Raw genomic sequence first — 18694 nt, 5'->3', positions numbered from 1 at the left:
TTGAAAGGCCCCAGATGAGTTGGCCCATGTGTGTCTTATCAATATTTCTCAAAACGCTTCCTTTGCTCCTGACTCAGGGCCTCGGAGTAATGCAGGCAGCAGAATCTCGGATGCAGACATAGGTTTCTTCGGTTAAGCACGTAGCCACCATTTAGCGAGGTACTCACTAGAGCGAGTCCGTGAACCCAACATAACATTCAAGTCCAGCATTACATATTTGTTTGTTTTACTTTAAATATAAAAAAAACCCTCAACGGATTATATGAAACTAAAAATGATTTTAATTTAGGAGGTGTGGTGTGTCTCTTCCAGAAGGGAAGTCTTCAAGCACTTTATACCTGCCAAACCTAGGTAAGGGTGTAGGTGGAACCTCCACAGGGCACTGGGATGGGTGCTTGAGCTGAGCTCGCACATCAATGTGCCATGCGTGAGGGGGTTTGGTCACCATTGCTGTTTGGCAGACCTCACTTTGCATTCTAGCAAATGCAGCCTTAAACTCATAATGGAAACATCAAATTACAAGCACCACTTGGTATAACTTTCCCTCCTACTGAAGCAGGTGACAATTCAAAGGCCCAGGAATCAACTTTAAGTAATAGGGCTGTAATCAGAGTAAATTTCACACAAAAATGAAAATTTGCTTTTCGAAATTTAACAGTAAAAATTATGAAGCTGTATCATTAGAAATGCAACACACATGGAACAGGTTAGCACCAAATTAGAAATTATCTGTTTGTGCACCCAGAAGGAATATTTCTATAGTATAAATTAGAAAAACAGAGGAGCCCTTCCTGCCAGGCCTGATATCTTGGTCATCATCAAAGTAATCCTGCAACAGAAAAACAATCCATGCTTGCGGGAGGAATATTTTTTCACAAAAGTCAGAGTGGAGGTCAACAATATTTTAATAAACCAAAGAAAGTCACCCAAATCCTAGTAGAGAGCTTGAGGTGCAAGCACTTTGGCACATGATTTTTTTGTGTGGGTAATCCTAAAGCCACTCAGAGTGCCAACAAACGCGGAACTATCATTATCCGAAATAAACAAACATCCCTCAAGTACACCCAAGAATCAAGAGTAGGGGCCGTAGTCAGTGCCCAGAGTGAGGGTATGTTAATATTCCCTTTTTCATACACCAGTGACAATCAGTCCATTGCACTAATCTCAGACTGACAAAACTGCCTTCTTTGAACGTGGATGTGCAGGAAGGGCACGTTTCTGTACTCAAACTGTGAAAATGGGAGTAGAAACAACAGAGCCCATTCAGAGAGAAAATAAAATGAAAAAAAAGCAGATTAGTAAGCGTTCCAGTCTGCCAGAATTTAAGACATCTTGGTTTTCTATTTTTGCCAGCTCTCACAATGTTCTTCTTGTGTGGCACTGGACCACATCCCATGTGACGCCCCCTCACTTCCTCCATAGCGGTGTTTCATTCACGGCGAGGTACCAGCTCACTTCCTGTGTGGTGCTGCATCATTGCCTTATGCAACCTCCTCACTTCATGTGCAGTGATGCTTTTTCCTCTCTCTTCCCACCCGCCCATGGCTTTCATTGAGATTTCAAAAGTGGCTTTTGATTCAAAACCCTGCTTGCTTATGTTCAGTGGCCAAGAGAGCGTGGACTTAGCTCTCCCCACAACAGGCTGGACGGTACAACATGGCCATCACCTCTACTGTGCAACAAGAGGCCTTCAAGGTCAATGGCCTGACATTCATGAATTAGAGAATCACATTGATAAACAAACAAAAGTAAATGCAAGGCTTCAACTGAGGAGGTTCCAAGTTGCAGTGCTTAGGCCTTGAATCACTTCCAGGCGGAGGTGAGAGCTGCTGATGCCTAGGTCTGGCTTTGGGTAAAGACAGACAGGATGTGCTTCATGTGCGTCAGCCGGTCCTTCAAGGAAGTCATGGAAAGAATCATCATCTGATATGTTGGATCAAGTGGAAGGATGGCAAGCAGCCACCAACACCAGGCAGGTCCATCAGGGGAAGCCTGGAAGAGAGGAACAGCAGCTTTACATTACAAGACAGAGAAAGGAGCAATAACAGAGCACACACAGGCAAAGCAGTCTGGGGGTCTCAGGGCACAAAAAGCAATGGATGCCGCAGGACAGGCGGACAAGCAGCAAGAGGTGGTTCTTTCCAACATGTCGGTGACTGGCAGAACTGTTTGTGGAAACAGAGCAATACTAGGGGTGCTGCAAGTCAGGACTGAGGAGCATCTGCAGAGATGTTCATGGAACCTTTTGTGGATATTTAAGGGTCCTGGAGATCAGGAGAAGAGTTGTCCTGGCAGCACGGGGAGAGACTTTCAGCACTGAAGCAATGAGGGGTCAGCCCAGAGGGTGGCACGTGTGAGGTTTAAAATATGCAGACTATTCAGTGGTGCAGCCTGTGCACATGCGCAGACGGACCCCAACATCTCTTCAGCTTCAAAACTTTTACTAGTGTAAAGTCAAGGGTGTTGAGTGGTGTGTTGAAATGCACTACATGGATAGTTACACTGAAACGCATCACTCAAAATGTGTCTACTCAAAGGAATAAGATTCATATCATTTTGTAGCACATGAACATAAAGCAAAAATATCACCTAAAGTGACTAAACGGAAATGAACCCAAATTGGTTTTCAATAAAAGAGAGAAAGAAACATTGGTTAATGTTCTGCGCAGTTCGTGACAGCATCCCTGAATGACAGCTTAACATTTTGCAAATGCGAGACCAATTGCATTGCAAATGCTTGTTTGTGTATATCTTCAGATAGTACTTTATTCGGAGGGTACTCTTTAATTTTAACTATTAGCATTGCAGATGACAATGCCTTTTATTTGTTTTGCTAATTAACACATAAATAAAAAACATTGACATTCACAATGCCAATAGCTCAAACTCTTGTAAATGCGAGACCTATTCAAATAAGCAGCCACCATGATCCCAGGCTGCATGGAAAGTGGAAGCCCTTATGGCACGCTGAATGTTGCAGGAAAGCATGTCCTGCCTGAAGTAGAAGAAACTCATGAAAGAAAATAGTGCTTACAGACTAAAACAAGCATTGGAAATGCAATGGTCTCGCATTAGAAAAGTTGGAGCTATTGGTCTTGTAAATGACAAATATTTTATTTATTTGTTGGTTTTTAAAATAGCTACATTGATAGCTTTGTCATTTACAACGCCAATAGTTATAACTTTTGCGAATGTGACACCTATAGCATTTGGAATGCAACATGTTTTGTATTTACGTGACTTAGATGGCAGCTCTGGTCGTTAGGCCACATCTCTAGAGAGCAGGAGAGTGCAGCAGGGGAGAGAAGCACAGCAATGCAATATGTCTCGCATTCATAGAGCTCCTAATCCCATTACTTTACTTAGTATCTAGTGCGTTTCAATTGAGGATTATGACTTTAACCCCCCCCCCCCATACGGCAACCCCCAAACTAGACCAACATCTGTGTCTAGAAAGGCAGAAAGCTCAACAGGGAAGAGGACATGTGACTAATTTAGTTCTCAACCTCTGCCACCTCACCAATGAGCATAGTCTTGTGAAAATCGTGAATTATTGGGTTTTCAATATTTGTCATACTTTTTGTTTTTCATGCATGCATTTTGCATAATGTTCACTATTAAGATCCTGGTTTGAGCAGAAAATGTCTTGAGGGAATACAGTCAGTCTGCATTTGCTGTATGTGTGGCGCTAGCAAAATCCACCTCATCACTTCAGCTATCTCGCCTGACCTTTGTATCCAGTGGAACACTTCATGTAAAATGTTAATAGATAGCAAACTTGAGAAGGGGGCTTTTTTTCTATTCTGATCTACAAGTCAACAATGAAAACCACATACATTAGTTCCTTTTGATTGTAAAGTACCCTTGTGTATCTGTGAAATGGGGTGGAGGAAGCAAACTGATTACCCTGCAAGCTGAGGGTCCTCCCATCGCACACCCATCTGTGGCTTGAGTGGTGTGAGGGAGTGTGAGGGTGTGTGAGGGTGTGTGAGGGTGAGGGTGTGTGAGGGTGTGTGAGGGTGAGGGTGGGTGAGGGTGGGTGAGGGTGGGTGAGTGAGGGGGTGTGAGGGTGAGTGAGGGTGAGTGAGGGTGAGTGAGGGTGAGTGAGGGTGAGTGAGGGTGAGTGAGGGTGAGTGAGGGTGAGTGAGGGTGAGTGAGGGTGAGTGAGGGTGAGTGAGGGTGAGTGAGGGTGAGTGAGGGTGTGTGAGGGTGAGTGAGGGTGAGTGAGGGTGGGTGAGGGTGGGTGAGGGTGAGTGAGGGTGGGTGAGGGTGGGTGAGGGTGGGTGAGGGGTGAGAGTTAGGGAGGGTGAGGGTGTGAGGGTGACTGAGGGTGTGTGAGGGTGAGGGTGTGAGGGTGACTGAGGGTGTGTGAGGGTGAGGGGATGAGGGTAAGGGTGGGTGAGGGGGGTGATGGTGTGAGGGTGAGGGGGGTGAGGGTGGGTGAGGGTGTGAGGCGGAGTGAGGGTGAGAGGGTTGTGAGGTGGTGAGGGGGGTGAGGGTGTGAGGGGAGCGAGGGTGTGTGAGGGGGTGTGAGGGTGAGGGGGTGTGAGTGTGTGAGGGTGTGAGGGGGTGAGGGTGAGGGTGAGGGGGTTGAGAGGGTGAGGGGGCTGTTGTGTGTGTGTATATATTTGCTATTGTGGAGTTTTAGTTCTATTTTTTTGGGTGTGTGTGTTTTTATATAAATGCGTGTTGTTTCTCTTTTGTGTGTGTGTTGTGTGTGTGTATTAAATGAAAATAGCCGATGTGCTAATGTTCCCTAACATTACTTACGTTTGTTAGTGTAGCGGTCTAGTGTTTTTTTGTGTTTATGTTCTTTTTTTGATTGACATGTTTAACAGCCAATGAGATTGGTACGTTGTGTTACGTAGCGTCCTAATTGGAGGTTGTAACTTAGGAAACCCCCCGATTGTCGACCGCGCCGTTCTTGGAAGGCGTGCCGGGTTCGCTGTCTGTTTGCTGTGTCGCCTGACAGGTAATTTTTTTTTATTTTAATATTGTTTTGTGTTTAGGTATGTATTTGTTGACTTGTATATTTTTTTCTAGTTTAGTGTTTGTTTCGGTAAAAAAAAATTCTTCGTTAAAGTAAATTGTTTATTAGTGGACAGTGTCTCTGCTGCGTATGAACGCAATGTATAGCTTTTGGGTGTTAATATTTATATTTGTGTTGTATTGTGAACTATTCGATTGAATATATTGGCAAAGGTTATTATTTTGTCGTAATAGTGCAACATGTTGCATAAGTGCGTGACTTACCTTTTATAGTGGGAACGTTTTATTCTTTTTTTTAGCTATTTGTAACTGCCGTATTTGTTCGGGTATATTGTGTTGTTCAAATTTGCAAATTTTGTTTATTTTTTCTGCAGCATAAATTTCGAGTGCGTAAAAAAATTTAGAGAAGTGATTATTTGTTTGTTATTATAAGTGATTCCCGTTAGTGTTCTGTTTGTTTTGTGAGTCTGTAACATTGTATGTATTTTGCGCCACCATCGGTCAGAATAGTGTTGTTTTTGTTCAGCTATGAGTATGTTCTACACTTAGCGAAGTTTTAATTTTGTAAAGCACCACCATTAAGATTGGTGGAGATAGAACATGGGTGTTTTCGCTTTTGTTTGGGTGCACACTTCTTCTAAACGATCACGACTTTCCTCCCTCTTTCTGACCATAAAAACCTTTTTCATAGTTCTTGTTGCCTCATCTGCTTTTCTTCCTGCCCATGTCTATAGCAAGCATACATGTTTTGAAGCGGATGCCTGACAGTCGTATGCTGAACCCCAAACTGTGGTGTGTGGGCGGCTGTGGTGTGTGGGCGGCTGTGGTGTGTGGGCGGCTGTGGTGTGAGGGTGGCGGTGGTTTGTGGGCATGTGAGAGAGAGTGTGCGTGGGCGTGTGAGAGAGAGTGTGCGTGGGCGTTTGAGAGAAAGTGTGCGTGGGCTTGAGAGAAAGTGTGCGTGAGGGAGAGTGCGTGGGCGTGTGAGAGAGAGTGCGTGTGTGGGTGAGAGAGAGTGCGTGTGCGGGTGAGAGAGAGTGCGTGTGCGGGTGAGAGAGAGTGCGTGTGCGGGTGAGAGAGAGTGCGTGTGCGTGGGTGGGTGAGAGAGTGCGTGGGTGTGTGAGGGTGCGTGTGTCTGTGTGGGTGGGTGAGAGTGGTGCGTGGGTGGTTGAGAGTGCGTGAGTGGGTGGGTGGGTGAGTGTGTGTGTGTGTGAGCGTGTGTAAGTTGGTGTGTATGTTTTTGTATGCTATGACATTTTTTTTTAAAATCTACAAATAAACATATTCTTTGCCTGTCCTTAAGTTTAGAATCGGTTATTTTTTATCTTGTGCCCTCAACTAGATCTGCTGCAGTAATTTTCCCTATCAGATGATTGTTACATGTATGCGTTTGAGTTTCCCTCAAATTTCTTGCATTTGTGCTCAGCGACGTTTGTTATTTTTCCTCATACTTTATTTGTTTTTTGATCAGAAAGAAGATATGTGTTGCATTATGTGAACTAAAGGAAGAGACATATATATTGCATTCTCTGCATTAGAGCTGGTCTGTGTGGGTGGGTGAGAGTGGTGCGTGGGTGGTTGAGAGTGCGTGAGTGTGGGGGTGTGAGCGTGTCGAAGTCGGTGTGTATGTTTTTGTATGCTATGACTTTTTAAAAAAAAATCTGCAAATAAACATATTCTTCGCCTGTCCTTAAGTTTAGAATCGGTGATTTTTTATCTTGTGCCCTCGACTAGATCTGCTGCAGTAATTTTCCCTATCAGATGTTTGTTACATGTATGTGTTTCCCTCAATTTTCTTGCATTTGTGCTCAGCGAAGTTTGTTATTTTTCCTCGTACTTTATTTGATTTTTGATCAGAAAGAAGATGTGTTGCATTAGGTGAACTAAAGGAAGAGACATATATATTGCATTCTCTGCATTAGAGCTGTGCATTCCCTTTCCTACACCAGCTGGCAGCATTTTTTGTTTGTCCTGTATCAATTTTGTTCTTTTTTACTCGAATGTAGAAATTCCTGGACATGGCTGCGACTACTGTTATTGTATGTAGTGGTGATCCGTTAGGTAGAGTGTGGGCGGTAGAGTGGTGGCGATTAGGGTGGTGGCGGTTAGGGTGGTGGCAGCTAGGGTGGTGGCGGCTAGGGTGGTGGCGGCTAGGGTGGTGGCGGCTAGGGTGGTGGCGGCTAGGGTGGTGGCGGCTAGGGTGTTGGCGGCTAGGGTGTTGGCGGCTAGGGTGTTGGCGGCTAGGGTGTTGGCGGCTAGGGTGTTGGCGGCTAGGGTGTTGGCGGCTAGGGTGTTGGCGGCTAGGGTGTTGGCGGCTAGGGTGTTGGCGGCTAGGGTGTTGGCGGCTAGGGTGTTGGCGGCTAGGGTGTTGGCGGCTAGGGTGTTGGCGGCTAGGGTGTTGGCGGCTAGGGTGTTGGCGGCTAGGGTGTTGGCGGCTAGGGTGTTGGCGGCTAGGGTGTTGGCGGCTAGGGTGTTGGCGGCTAGGGTGATGGCGGCTAGGGTGATGGCGGCTAGGGTGTTGGCGGCTAGGGTGTTGGCGGCTAGGGTGATGGGTGCTAGGGTGATGGGTGCTAGGGTGATGGGTGCTAGGGTGATGGGTGCTAGGGTGATGGGTGCTAGGGTGATGGGTGCTAGGGTGATGGGTGCTAGGGTGATGGGTGCTAGGGTGATGGGTGCTAGGGTGATGGGTGCTAGGGTGATGGGTGCTAGGGTGATGGGTGCTAGGGTGATGGGTGCTAGGGTGATGGGTGCTAGGGTGATGGGTGCTAGGGTGGTGTGGGCTAGGGTGGTGTGGGCTAGGGTGGTGTTGGCATCTAGGGTGTTGGCGTCTAGGGTGTTGGCGTCTAGGGTGTTGGCGTCTAGGGTGTTGGCGTCTAGGGTGGTGGTGTCCCTGAGTGATGTGGTGGTTATCCCTGAGTGATGTGGTGGTTATCCCTGAGTGATGTGGTGGTGTCCCCGAGTGATGTGGTGGTGTCCCCGAGTGATGTGGTGGTGTCCCCGAGTGGTGTGGTGGTGTCTCCGAGTGGTGTGGTGGTGTCTCCGAGTGATGTGGTGGTGTCTCCGAGTGATGTGGTGGTGTCCCCGAGTGATGTGGTGGTGTCCCCGAGTGATGTGGTGGTGTCCCCGAGTGATGTGGTGGTGTCCCTGAGTGGTGTGGTGGTGTCCCTGAGTGGTGTGGTGGTGTCCCTGAGTAATGTGGTGGTGTCCCTGAGTAATGTGGTGGTGTCCCTGAGTAATGTGGTGGTGTCCCTGAGTAATGTGGTGGTGTCCCTGAGTGATGTGGTGGTGTCCCCGAGTGGAGGGGTGATGTCCGTGAGTGATGCAGTGATGACCCCGAGTGATGAGTGGTGTAGTGGTGTGCCCGAGTGATGCGGTGGAGTCCCCGAGTGATGCGGTGGAGTCCCCGAGTGATGCGGTGGAGTCCCCGAGTGATGCGGTGGAGTCCCCGAGTGATGCGGTGGAGTCCCCGAGTGATGCGGTGGAGTCCCCGAGTGATGCGGTGGAGTCCCCGAGTGATGCGGTGGAGTCCCCGAGTGATGCGGTGGAGTCCCCGAGTGATGCGGTGGAGTCCCCGAGTGATGCGGTGGAGTCCCCGAGTGATGCGGTGGAGTCCCCGAGTGATGCGGTGGAGTCCCCGAGTGATGCGGTGGAGTCCCCGAGTGATGCGGTGGAGTCCCCGAGTGATGCGGTGGAGTCCCTGAGTGATGCGGTAGAGTCCCTGATTGATGCGGTGGATTCCCTGAGTGATGCGGTGGTGTCACTGAGTGATGCGGTGGTGTCACTGAGTGATGCGGTGGTGTCCCTGAGTGATGCGTGGGGGTATCCCTAAGTAGTGTGCCGGTGTCCATGAGTGATGTTAGAGTGTCCCTAAGTAATGTGGTGTTGGCCATGAGTGTTGTTTGTCGAGAAAATGATTTTTAAAATGTGAGTGAGAATATGGGTATGTTTACATCAAAAGTAGAAACTTGTTAGGGCGCGTAAATTTCAAATTTTAAAAAAAAGTATGTAAGTAAATAAATGTAAAGCACATGCTAAATGCTTGCATATCAAAACAAAAGAGAGTATTTGACCGTAAATTATGGGGCATGGAAGTACATGGAAAAGGCCCAGTGCGTGGTCAGAAAGGAGCCAGGGCGAACGTGCGGCGATGCTCAAAGTAAAGTCGAGCGACCATATGGAGAGGGAGGAGGTGGGCTGCCTTCAACTCGAGCGAGCATAGGGAGGAGGTGGTGGTCTGCCTACTAAGTGTAATGTGTGTAGCAACAGAGGGAGAGCGCGGCGCGCACTGGAGAGGGAGGGGGTGGGCTGCCTGGTCACTTTAATGCGTTTAGCAACAGAGGGAGAGCGCGGCGCGCGCTGGAGAGGGAGGGGGTGGGCTGTCTGGGCAGTTTAATGCGTGTGGCAACAGAGAGAGAGCGTGGCGCACGCCCCGCCGAAAGGATGCAGGATTAAAGGAGGAGAAATGTCTAGTTTGTACTCTCCTGGCTCCGCTGTTCTGTTTACTTCTGACACTTGTTAATTGGCCCATTGTAAGGGAACAGACTTCTGACACTTGTCAATTGGCCCATTGTAAGGGAACAGCATGAAAGTGGCGCTATCGGCATGCCTGCACCCAAACGTCGACTTCGATTTTTCATTTACATATACAAACAAGCTTTGCTCTGTTGGTAGTGGTTTGCTCTCGTAGTGTCAACCTGCTCACCGCAGCTGTGAAACTGCAGGGAGAGAGAGGGGAGGTGCTGGCGGCTGGGGAGGGGGAGGAGAAATGCGAGCCTGGCTGTGTGCAGGGAGAGAGAGGGGAGGTGCTGGCGGCTGGGGAGGGGGAGGAGAAATGCGAGCCTGGCTGTATGCCGGGAGAGAGAGGGGAGGTGCTGAGGGCTGGGGAACAGATGGCGATGACTGGCAAATTTTTTTTAAAAAATAGTCAGTTTCACTGGGAAAAAAATGAGTTGTGCAGGCTGAGGCGGTGGCGCTTGGAGTCGTGGAGTTGCAGGTTTAAGACGAGACACGGCCATGAAACTGCATGGAGAGAGAGGGGAGGTGCTGGCGGCTGAGGAGGAGGAGAAATGCGAGCCTGGCTGTGTGCAGGGAGAGAGAGGGGAGGTGCTGGCGGCTGGGGAGGGGGTGGAGAAATGTGAGCCTGGCTGTGTGCGGGGAGAGCGAGGGGAGGTGCTGGCGGATGGGGATAGCCGTGAGAGGGAGCCTTGTCGCTTTCATGTGCACGCACTTTTAATGTCAATGCGCTTGCGCATTGAGCCTAAATTTGACGAACACTGCAAGGAATCGCCATGGAATCGCAAGTTGGTTAAAGTCTGTTTGAGCCCATATAGTCTCGCAAGCTCAATGCGCATGAGCATTGACAGGCGAGACCTAAAAAGCGGTAGCATAAAACATCCGAAGTAAAAGGGCCAGTCCTCATGTGAGGTTACAAATGAAGACAAGGCGGTACTAAGGAGGGACTAACAAGCCTATAAACGTATCAGAAGCCAGAATTCATAAAGGGCAAGGACACAAGCAAGTGACAAATAGGGCCGGAGAGTGGGCAGGGCTTCTATTCCATACTTCAATAGAGCATGCCGCAGAGCAGCTGCCCAGGCTCGAACTAAAAATACCAGGGTGCAGATATTCTATTTGAAATACTGAAAAAGGCTTCTTCTCCAGAGGTATCTTATAGTATATATTTTTGATTTAGAGTATGGCCGGCTTCCCATTAGCCAATCAAATCCGTGAGGCTCTGGCCTCCGCCCTCCAGGCAGACAGCAGCCTGCCATATTTAGAGTTTCTTGCATGTGCGCAGTCAGCAGACCTGCTGCTGTAGAATCTCCTTGAGCGCACTGAAGCTGTGCCGAATGGGCGCCATGTTTGATTTCCACTTGCAGCACAGTTGTTTGTTTTCTCAAGACAAAAGCCCAAAGTGGGAGTTGGTCTTCAGAAAACAAAAAACAATAGCCCGATGTGAAGGGAGTTTTCTCTATCCGTAATGAATGGGGCTTTATGCGTTTTTACATCCCGGGGTCACCAAGCCTCACAGATTCCTGGAAACAGAAAACAAGAAAAAGCTACCCTGCCTTAAAGAAGAAGGTACATCCCAATGAACTGATGAACTAAGGTAGAGGGGCTTTCCGGTTAAGGGTTTATGGCAAATGCGACTCCAAGTCCACAGAGGTCAATACACTCAGCACCTTCCCACCTCTAAAAAGGGTGGAGGAACAGTGACACTGGCATGGTGGGAGCACCCCCAGTTTAATGGGGTTCTACTGCTTTCCCAAACTCTTCATTAACCCCCGTAGTGGTTAAAATAAAGTGCTGTGAAAAATAGACTCACAGAAAATACGCAGGCGTAAATTTTAAGAGCAACGTAAATATTACTAAACCATAAACCATTTTGAATCAAATTTTGCACAGACATACTGTGCCTTTTTATTTGACAACTTGTTAATTGAATACATGTACGCGGTCCTAATATGATTCAGCTGAAAAAGGCCGTCACTTCAAGAAGCCTTTCGCATTTGAAGCATCTATTTTTGGAGGGAATAATTTAGAACTCTTATTTTTAGAGCTGTTAATTTCAAACTACTGAGGTAATACTTTTTTGCACACATCGGGATCAGCCACGTAAATGGCTTTATATGGCCTCCATTACCAGTGCCCCGATGTCAGATGCGATAATGACCACAACCAATAAAATGCAACACTGAGGCGTTTAGGGGCGGTAATTCTTTCCGACTCGGAGTTTTGCACGAAATGTAGGGCATAGCATGCAATTTCGGTGCTTATCCCACCAAAATCCATGTCTCAGAAATGTATCCGGCATTTTTTCCTTTAGTGAGTATCAGCCGGTTTGACGTGTCGAAATGTAGGTGGGGAAAATTGCGAGGGTTCAGATTTAACCACAAAACTCAGATTTCTGGTGTGTTGCAACATAAATTACAGCACTTACCAGAAGGCACTTGGGTCGGAGACAATGAGATTTCAAAACAGAACTGTAATCCAGGAAGATCCTTCTAACCAGCAACAAAAAAAGAGGATCTTCTATAACTGCAGCAGTTTAGAAGTGAACTGGGAAGAACGAGATACGGTCTACATTGAGATACGGCCTTACATCATTCCAGCCACACACAGAGATCTGAGGCAGTCACTTATCACATCACTCACTATTCCACAGCTGTCCGTCCCAACCTTCAGAGACCATTCAAATAAATCAATCTCCATACTTGCCACTGGGCCAGGTCTACCCTGGGCCGCCGTCCTGTTCAGCTTTGCACATCCGAAGTTGACAGCAGCTGCTACAAAACTGTTTTCTTCTTGTGTGATCAGGCAATAGACAACATTTGAGCAATCCCTGGGGTCCAGTTGCAATATTTTGAAATCGGTTTACAAAGACAGTAAGTGTTTTTGGGGCATAGAAGAACATTTTTCCTTTATTCTTTCATTCATTTTATGCATCAAGTTCCATGCATCAGTTTTCTAGTCTCTATGTCATTCAACCAAGACATTCAACTTGTGCGCTTTAGTCAACCCAAGACAACGTTTCTGATCATTTTCAAGGAGTCTAATTTCAAAAGGGTTGGTATCCTAACCTATCACTCACATCCAAGATCTTTGACGAGGTCCTCTGCATGGAACTCGAGAGCACGTTTCGGTGCTTTAAATTCCCTATAGCAAGCGGTAGCTTTTTTGGCCCCCACCTCAGCACACACAACAATCATGCATGTGTGCTTTGCGAGATATGAAAACAGGGTTCTGTGGTCAGAGATCACACCAAGTGCACACTCCTTTTTAAAAGTGTTCCTGTACTGTAGAGGACTTGTCATACTAGTGACAAAGACCATGGCTGGAGCAGTCTGACTGCGACTAGTTCTAGGCATCTCTATATTTGTCCCCTTTCCAAGCAAACAGCTGGAATACACAAAGTCTGTCAGCACCTAGGGTATAAAGATGGGACAGAAACTTCAAACATGTGTGCTTAGAATTACTGAACAAAAGACTGGGGTCTCACAACAATTGCCACCAGGAGACTCCTCTGTGCTCCAGGTTTGGAGTACTGCCTGACACCTTCTCTTGCGATGTTAAGTACCAGTAACCTGGGCACAACTTGCCTACTCTGCCAGGAGATGCTACCAAGCCCTGCTTCGAGGGAGAAGCTGGATTCAACTCAGAAGCTGCATTGGAGGTGCCCTTGAATGAAGAGGGCCCTGTTCTGAAGGAAAAGGGCTGAGAAGGAGCCCAGGCATGGCAAAGAAAAGCAAATCCACATCACTGACGTAACATGAACCAAGACATACACCACTGTGCTAAGGGTGAGGTTCATGGGCCAGAGATGCCCCACAGACTGGAAGTTATGCTGTGTAATTAGCACAACAAAGTGTCTGTAGTGCTTGAGGACCCCTGACTGCCAACTGTGGTCAAACTGCAATAAAAGGAAACTAGCATTTTAATTGCAATATGTCTTGCATTTGCTACTGTTTAAGCTATTTGCATTGAAAAGGATAATGCCGATACCACAATAATGGTGCTCACGACCCATTTTTAGACGCTGCTCGCATATTCAGGTTACCCTGAGCAGTGTCAAAACAAAGGGGCTTTGCAACTATTATAGTAAAGCACGTATGGTGCTTTACCCATAGTTTAAAAAAAATAATAATTTCAAAAGCTCTGTAGTGCGGCCACAAAAGTGAAAGCGCACCGAACTGGTAATTAAATAGGCGCAGCTGCTAAAGTGAATGCGGATCATGCTGTACATTAAACAGGCCCAGCTGCTATAAAGCGGGCTGCGTTGTAATTTGAATAAACATATATTATTATTCAAAACAAAGCGGGTACTACGATGCCGTGGGTGGAATAGGGGGAAGAGCATTAAAGAAAATAGTGCTCACCAACTTATAAAGCAGACGTGTAACAACCTTAGTAAAAGGGCCAGTCCTCGTGGGAGTTTACAAGTGAAGACGAGGCGGTACTAAGAAGGGACTAACAAGCCTATGTACGAATCAGAAGCCAGCATTTGCGCAGAGCAATGACATAAGCCAATGACAAACATGGGCGGAGAGTGATCAGGGCCTTTAAGAGCGTACTCAAATACATAATGCCTCGTAAAGTGAGCAGCGCATGTGCGATGCCCTTAGGCTCGACCAAAATAAAACAAAAACAAGCATTGGCATAGCCAATAGGTCTCGCCTTTTGGATTTGATAAGTGTTTAGCCACGCAGCACATTATCCTGGGTGCTGTGCCACTAGGTATTGAAGAGCAATACATTTACTACACACTGGGTATGAATGAAAGAGTGAATATTTTTTGTGCATGAAAATGGTGCGGGTGAGTGTGAGCAAGAAACAGCAAAAGGGCTGTACTTCAAAGACCTTAACAGTTCCTAAGTCGACAAATCAGTGAAAAAACAAGCAAACACACAACCCATCTACAACCCAGGCAGCCTCGTGCATCGTCCCTCCACAAAGCGCCTAGAGGCGGCCACGTTCAAAAGCCCTCTCAGTTCTATTCCAGGCACCTGAGGAGGAGGAAAGTGGCGAGGCATCCAATCCCAAGGAGCGAAGGGCGAGGAGACCGGCACTCCTCTGAAGGCATGCACCTTTAAGTAACGTAAAACAGCAAAGACGCCTGTGCAAGCACAAAACATCATAACTTCTAAACCTTTCTCTTCTCATTTTCACTCTGTCCCAACCGTTCACACTAGCAAAATGGCGTGTGCAGTTTTAGTTGGGAGAACACGCACTGTATTCAAAGTTGCCCTCAAGGAGAGCACCGATACAGTGTTCATATAGCTGGCACCATGCTTCTCACATGTATCGGTGGGTAAGTAGACATGGACATGTCTTTTCCAGAATATATCGACCTTTTAGGGCCTCCGCCTCAAATATGAAATGCGAAGCAAATGCTTAGGCAAGTTTTAGAACGTTTGCCTAAATAACTGCACCTATGGAGTTTGTGGTATTCGGAGTAGATCGGCCAGTGTGTCATTTCTACCCATTCACTTCACAAATCTCACAGCAGCTCTTTAACCATGTATTCGTGATGTTATGGGACCCCTTTGCCAGACAGAGCAGTGCTGGGCAGGGTTGCCGGGATGAAGTAACCTGTGGACAGCAAACATCAAAGATGCCTTTGACAGAGTAAGGAAAATAAACGCAAGAGGTGCAGTGCACGTAGCCTCTGGAGGCCAGGGGTTTACATACCGGAGTCCTTGCAGGAGTGTCGTGCGTGAAGCATGATAAATAGATGCAAATCCAGTTTATTGTGTTTGAAAGCTAGATATTTCTTAGAAAGTATATGGAAGTATATTTGCCACACAATGAAAGTGCGATGTGAAAAAAAGATGGTATATATTGTTTGAGCAATGCTGTTTGCACGCATAATGAATAAACACAGTGAGGTTGGGTAACATTGTTTTAAAAACGTACTTTGTCTAATTCTAAAGTATATTTAAAAGGCTACCATACCCAGGTCTCAGTAGGCGACACTTCAGAGAGTATCTGCAGTCAGTAAAATAACAAGTGTTTGCGGCTAGTTGTGCCACTCTTGCTGCTGCAACTTTCTTGTATAATCAATTGAATAACTCACTGAGCCATACGGCATTCACTAAGCAGCAGTTTAAAGCATCCGAAAGAGGGCAGGAGTGCTGGAAAGGGGCTTCTTGAGCACAAAGGTCAGTGCTGAAGTCGGTGGTAGGATTCCCGACTGTTTCTATTGTTAAGCAGAGATTATTACAGGTATTTCGAGTTGGATGGTAACGTCGGCATACATCGAGCAGATGATTGGGAGAAGATAATTCCATCAGGTCTGAGACCCTGCACTCCTGCTTTAATTCCTGGTAGATCCACTGGCGCTGCATGTTTAGTTCCAAGCCACTATAAAATAACTGTCTTTGGAGCAAATCCCTGCCTCATATCAAGTGCTAGTGGCCTTTCAGTACATGCGTCCGTACACATAATACGCCACACCGACCCACATCAGAATCTGGCCAACCACTGTCCAGACTCCAGCCTATGGTCACTTCTCCGACCACCACCCTGAGTATCAAATCTCTAAAGATCTGAAATGTAAACAATTATTAATATCAGCAGACCATTTTGGCGGGGCGAACCACTGGGCAGATCCGACAATTGCACTCAGATTTCAAGAGCGCTACGGAACCTTACAAACTGTATGTTGTAACCGACATTGGTATTTCCCCATGTTCACCCCTCCCCTTTCTCACCTCCCCAGTTGGTATGGCCTTTGGAATGTTGGTGTGAAGGCTGTCATCGAACGTTGGGCAGCTTCTATGTGAACCCAGGCACAGCCAGCGTAGGGTACGTCTTTCATTCTTAATAAATAAGTTCATGTTAAGAGCAGACTGCGTGGTCCACTTACTTCCCTGTAGTAACTGCTATTCACAAAAAGGTTGTGGGCGGGAGGGGGTGGAGTGGCCTGACATGAGGTCAAAAGTGAAATACGTTTCTGGGGTTCATTTTACTCCATGTTTGGGTGTATATGGTGACAACATGCTGCTTAAATGGCCTCTAACTGTACTTGCCAGATGTTTTATAATCCCAGAAACCTCTGGCGGACAGTGGCAACATGTGATCCTCGTCGTTTGTTTAATTCTAAATTTACCTCTGGGTGATTATAGGTCAGATCCAGCTTTGAGGCTGGCTGAAGACATGCCTGAACTGTAGACCACTGGAGAACTGGAAGGAGGGGGGGGGGAGGGAGGGCAGTCTGAACTAAGCAGCCACAGTTGGTGAATTAAGACCCCTGCATTGCAGTGAGCAGCGGCAGTGATGTCTGCATTTCACGCTGAATCAAAAACAAAACTTCGTGGGGCTAGCATGCGTCTGGGCTCACCTATGTTACTTTTCTGTGTTAAAATCTGAAATTCAGCCTACTAGTCAGTTGGTCGGTGTTTTTTTGGATCATTATCCTTTAAGTAGCAACGTAACAACAATAACCAACAAACACAACCAGCATATAAAAGAAACAAAATACCTCCATGGCCATAAAATATTCTAATAAAATATTGGCAGTTGAGGTGGCCTGTCACAAGACGACGATCTACAGCTCAGCACCATCCTGATAAAATAAGAGCTGTGCGGCCTCCCAAAGTATGCAAAGAAACTACGTTTTTTGTGCAATTCAAACATGCCATAACATGCATATGTGTGAGGTGTGCTTTGGAGCGCATCTACAGAGGCCTACGTTGTGGATGGAGCTGTACCTTGGGAGGCCCTGTGCTGGAGTTCTGACTGGCTGCCCCGGGCCACTAAAGGTGGCACCTACGAGGGCGGCCACCCTTAGTGCCATAGGATGGCACAGACCCATGAGCGGGTTGTATGATCAAACAACTACCTACTAAATCACGATTGCCTGAACCACGAAGGCTCAACAACGATCAAAGGCAAACCACTATTGTATTGAACCACGAACATTTTTTAATCTACATATATCCCGAATCTCCCACTATGTGCAAAACAGAACATACATGATCAACCTGCTTTATGCACATGTCAGATGAAAACCGGGAAATGTCACAACATCCACAACCGATCCGGCGCGCAGCTCCATGGAATGTGAGAACTAAAGAGAAGAACCCAGCCTCCTGCACAGCTCCACAGGCTCGAGATAAGCAGTTTGAATGCACGTGTGTGCTAGGTTTAAAATGCACTGATGTTCAAAAGTACAGGGCAGACCTCAACATTACATTAAACGCTCCGACAAACTCCTCAGCTGCGCACAATATTCTAGTTCCAATCTTTACCGGCGTGTTACAGCAAGCGCAATCAAGCAGAGAGAGTGGTAAGGCTGTGCTAATCTGCGTAAGTACCTAAAAAGTGAGGAACACAAATACTTCAAGCTGTGCCCATCAGCGCCAAGACAATAAAGAAGAGTAGACTCGTACGGCTGGACATGGAGCGAGTGCTTGATGGGGAGCTTTGCCAGCCGAGTCTTTCAGATCTCCAAGTTAGTCAGAAGGAGCAACGGCCACATTGCTAACAACGAAAATGCTGTGCTTATCAGCGTAAGCACTCTCATCAGAAGCCCCCACGCTGTGACATTAATCACTGTAACTAAGTGTCAAGGTACAGTGTTAAACAAAAGCAGTGTAAAAGTAAACTGCCCCAAATATTTCTACAAGTGACGTAATTCTTAGGTTTAAAAACTTTATTAAGCTGTGCCTGTCAGCGCAAACACTTCCAATGAGCCAAGGCCTCCAGGCATGCTGTATGCTTTACCGAGTATAAAGGCAGATTAGATAATGATCAGCCTCCCTGCTGAGCAGAGCACCTGCCAGACTCATTTAACGCTCCATAACAATACAATAGTGGCATCTATTGGCCTGTCAGGAGGTTTTTTTTTTCGTGGTTTAGGAAAGTCGGTGTTCGAATAATTTGTGGCTAAGGATGTCATGGTTAAGGATGTCGTTGTTGTTTAGGATTCGTTGTTCAGGTCAGTCGTTTTTAAACTTTCGTAATTAAGGCGGTTTCCCCCATGAGCGGTCTAGTGTTGGGGGGACCAGATGGTCCCCCTGTGATGTCACTTCCTTCGTCCAGGGGGAGGGGCAGGATAGGCTATATGACCCAGGGGGCGGGGGTCAGGCGCCCTCTTTGTTCCTGGACGCGGTGGCGAGCTGACCCTTGCCCCCCTCCCTTCCCCGTGGACTTCGGACCTGTGGCTGCCCATGCGCTTTTTGTTTAAGGTGAGATGGCTTGTTTAGTG

The 18694-nt window shown here is 47.0% G+C and overlaps 1 protein-coding gene across 2 annotated transcripts in view; it reads right to left on the bottom strand.

Annotated features, from left to right (window-relative positions):
• Nucleotides 1-263: 263 nt before the first annotated feature.
• LOC147702592 (LON peptidase N-terminal domain and RING finger protein 1-like) overlaps nt 264-18694 on the bottom strand; it is a 203018-nt gene continuing 184587 nt past the window's right edge. For both annotated transcript variants that reach the window (XM_086931259.1, XM_086931260.1), the window contains exon 12: nt 264-1992. In XM_086931259.1, the coding sequence (XP_086787385.1) occupies nt 1837-1992 (156 nt within the window). In that variant the 3' untranslated portion in view covers nt 264-1836. The remainder of the gene's footprint in view (nt 1993-18694) is intronic.

Source organism: Lissotriton vulgaris, chromosome 7 (genome assembly GCF_964263255.1).
Source record: "Lissotriton vulgaris chromosome 7, aLisVul1.2, whole genome shotgun sequence".
Lineage (NCBI taxonomy): Eukaryota > Metazoa > Chordata > Amphibia > Caudata > Salamandridae > Lissotriton > Lissotriton vulgaris.
This window is presented reverse-complemented; position numbering and strand designations above follow the sequence as displayed.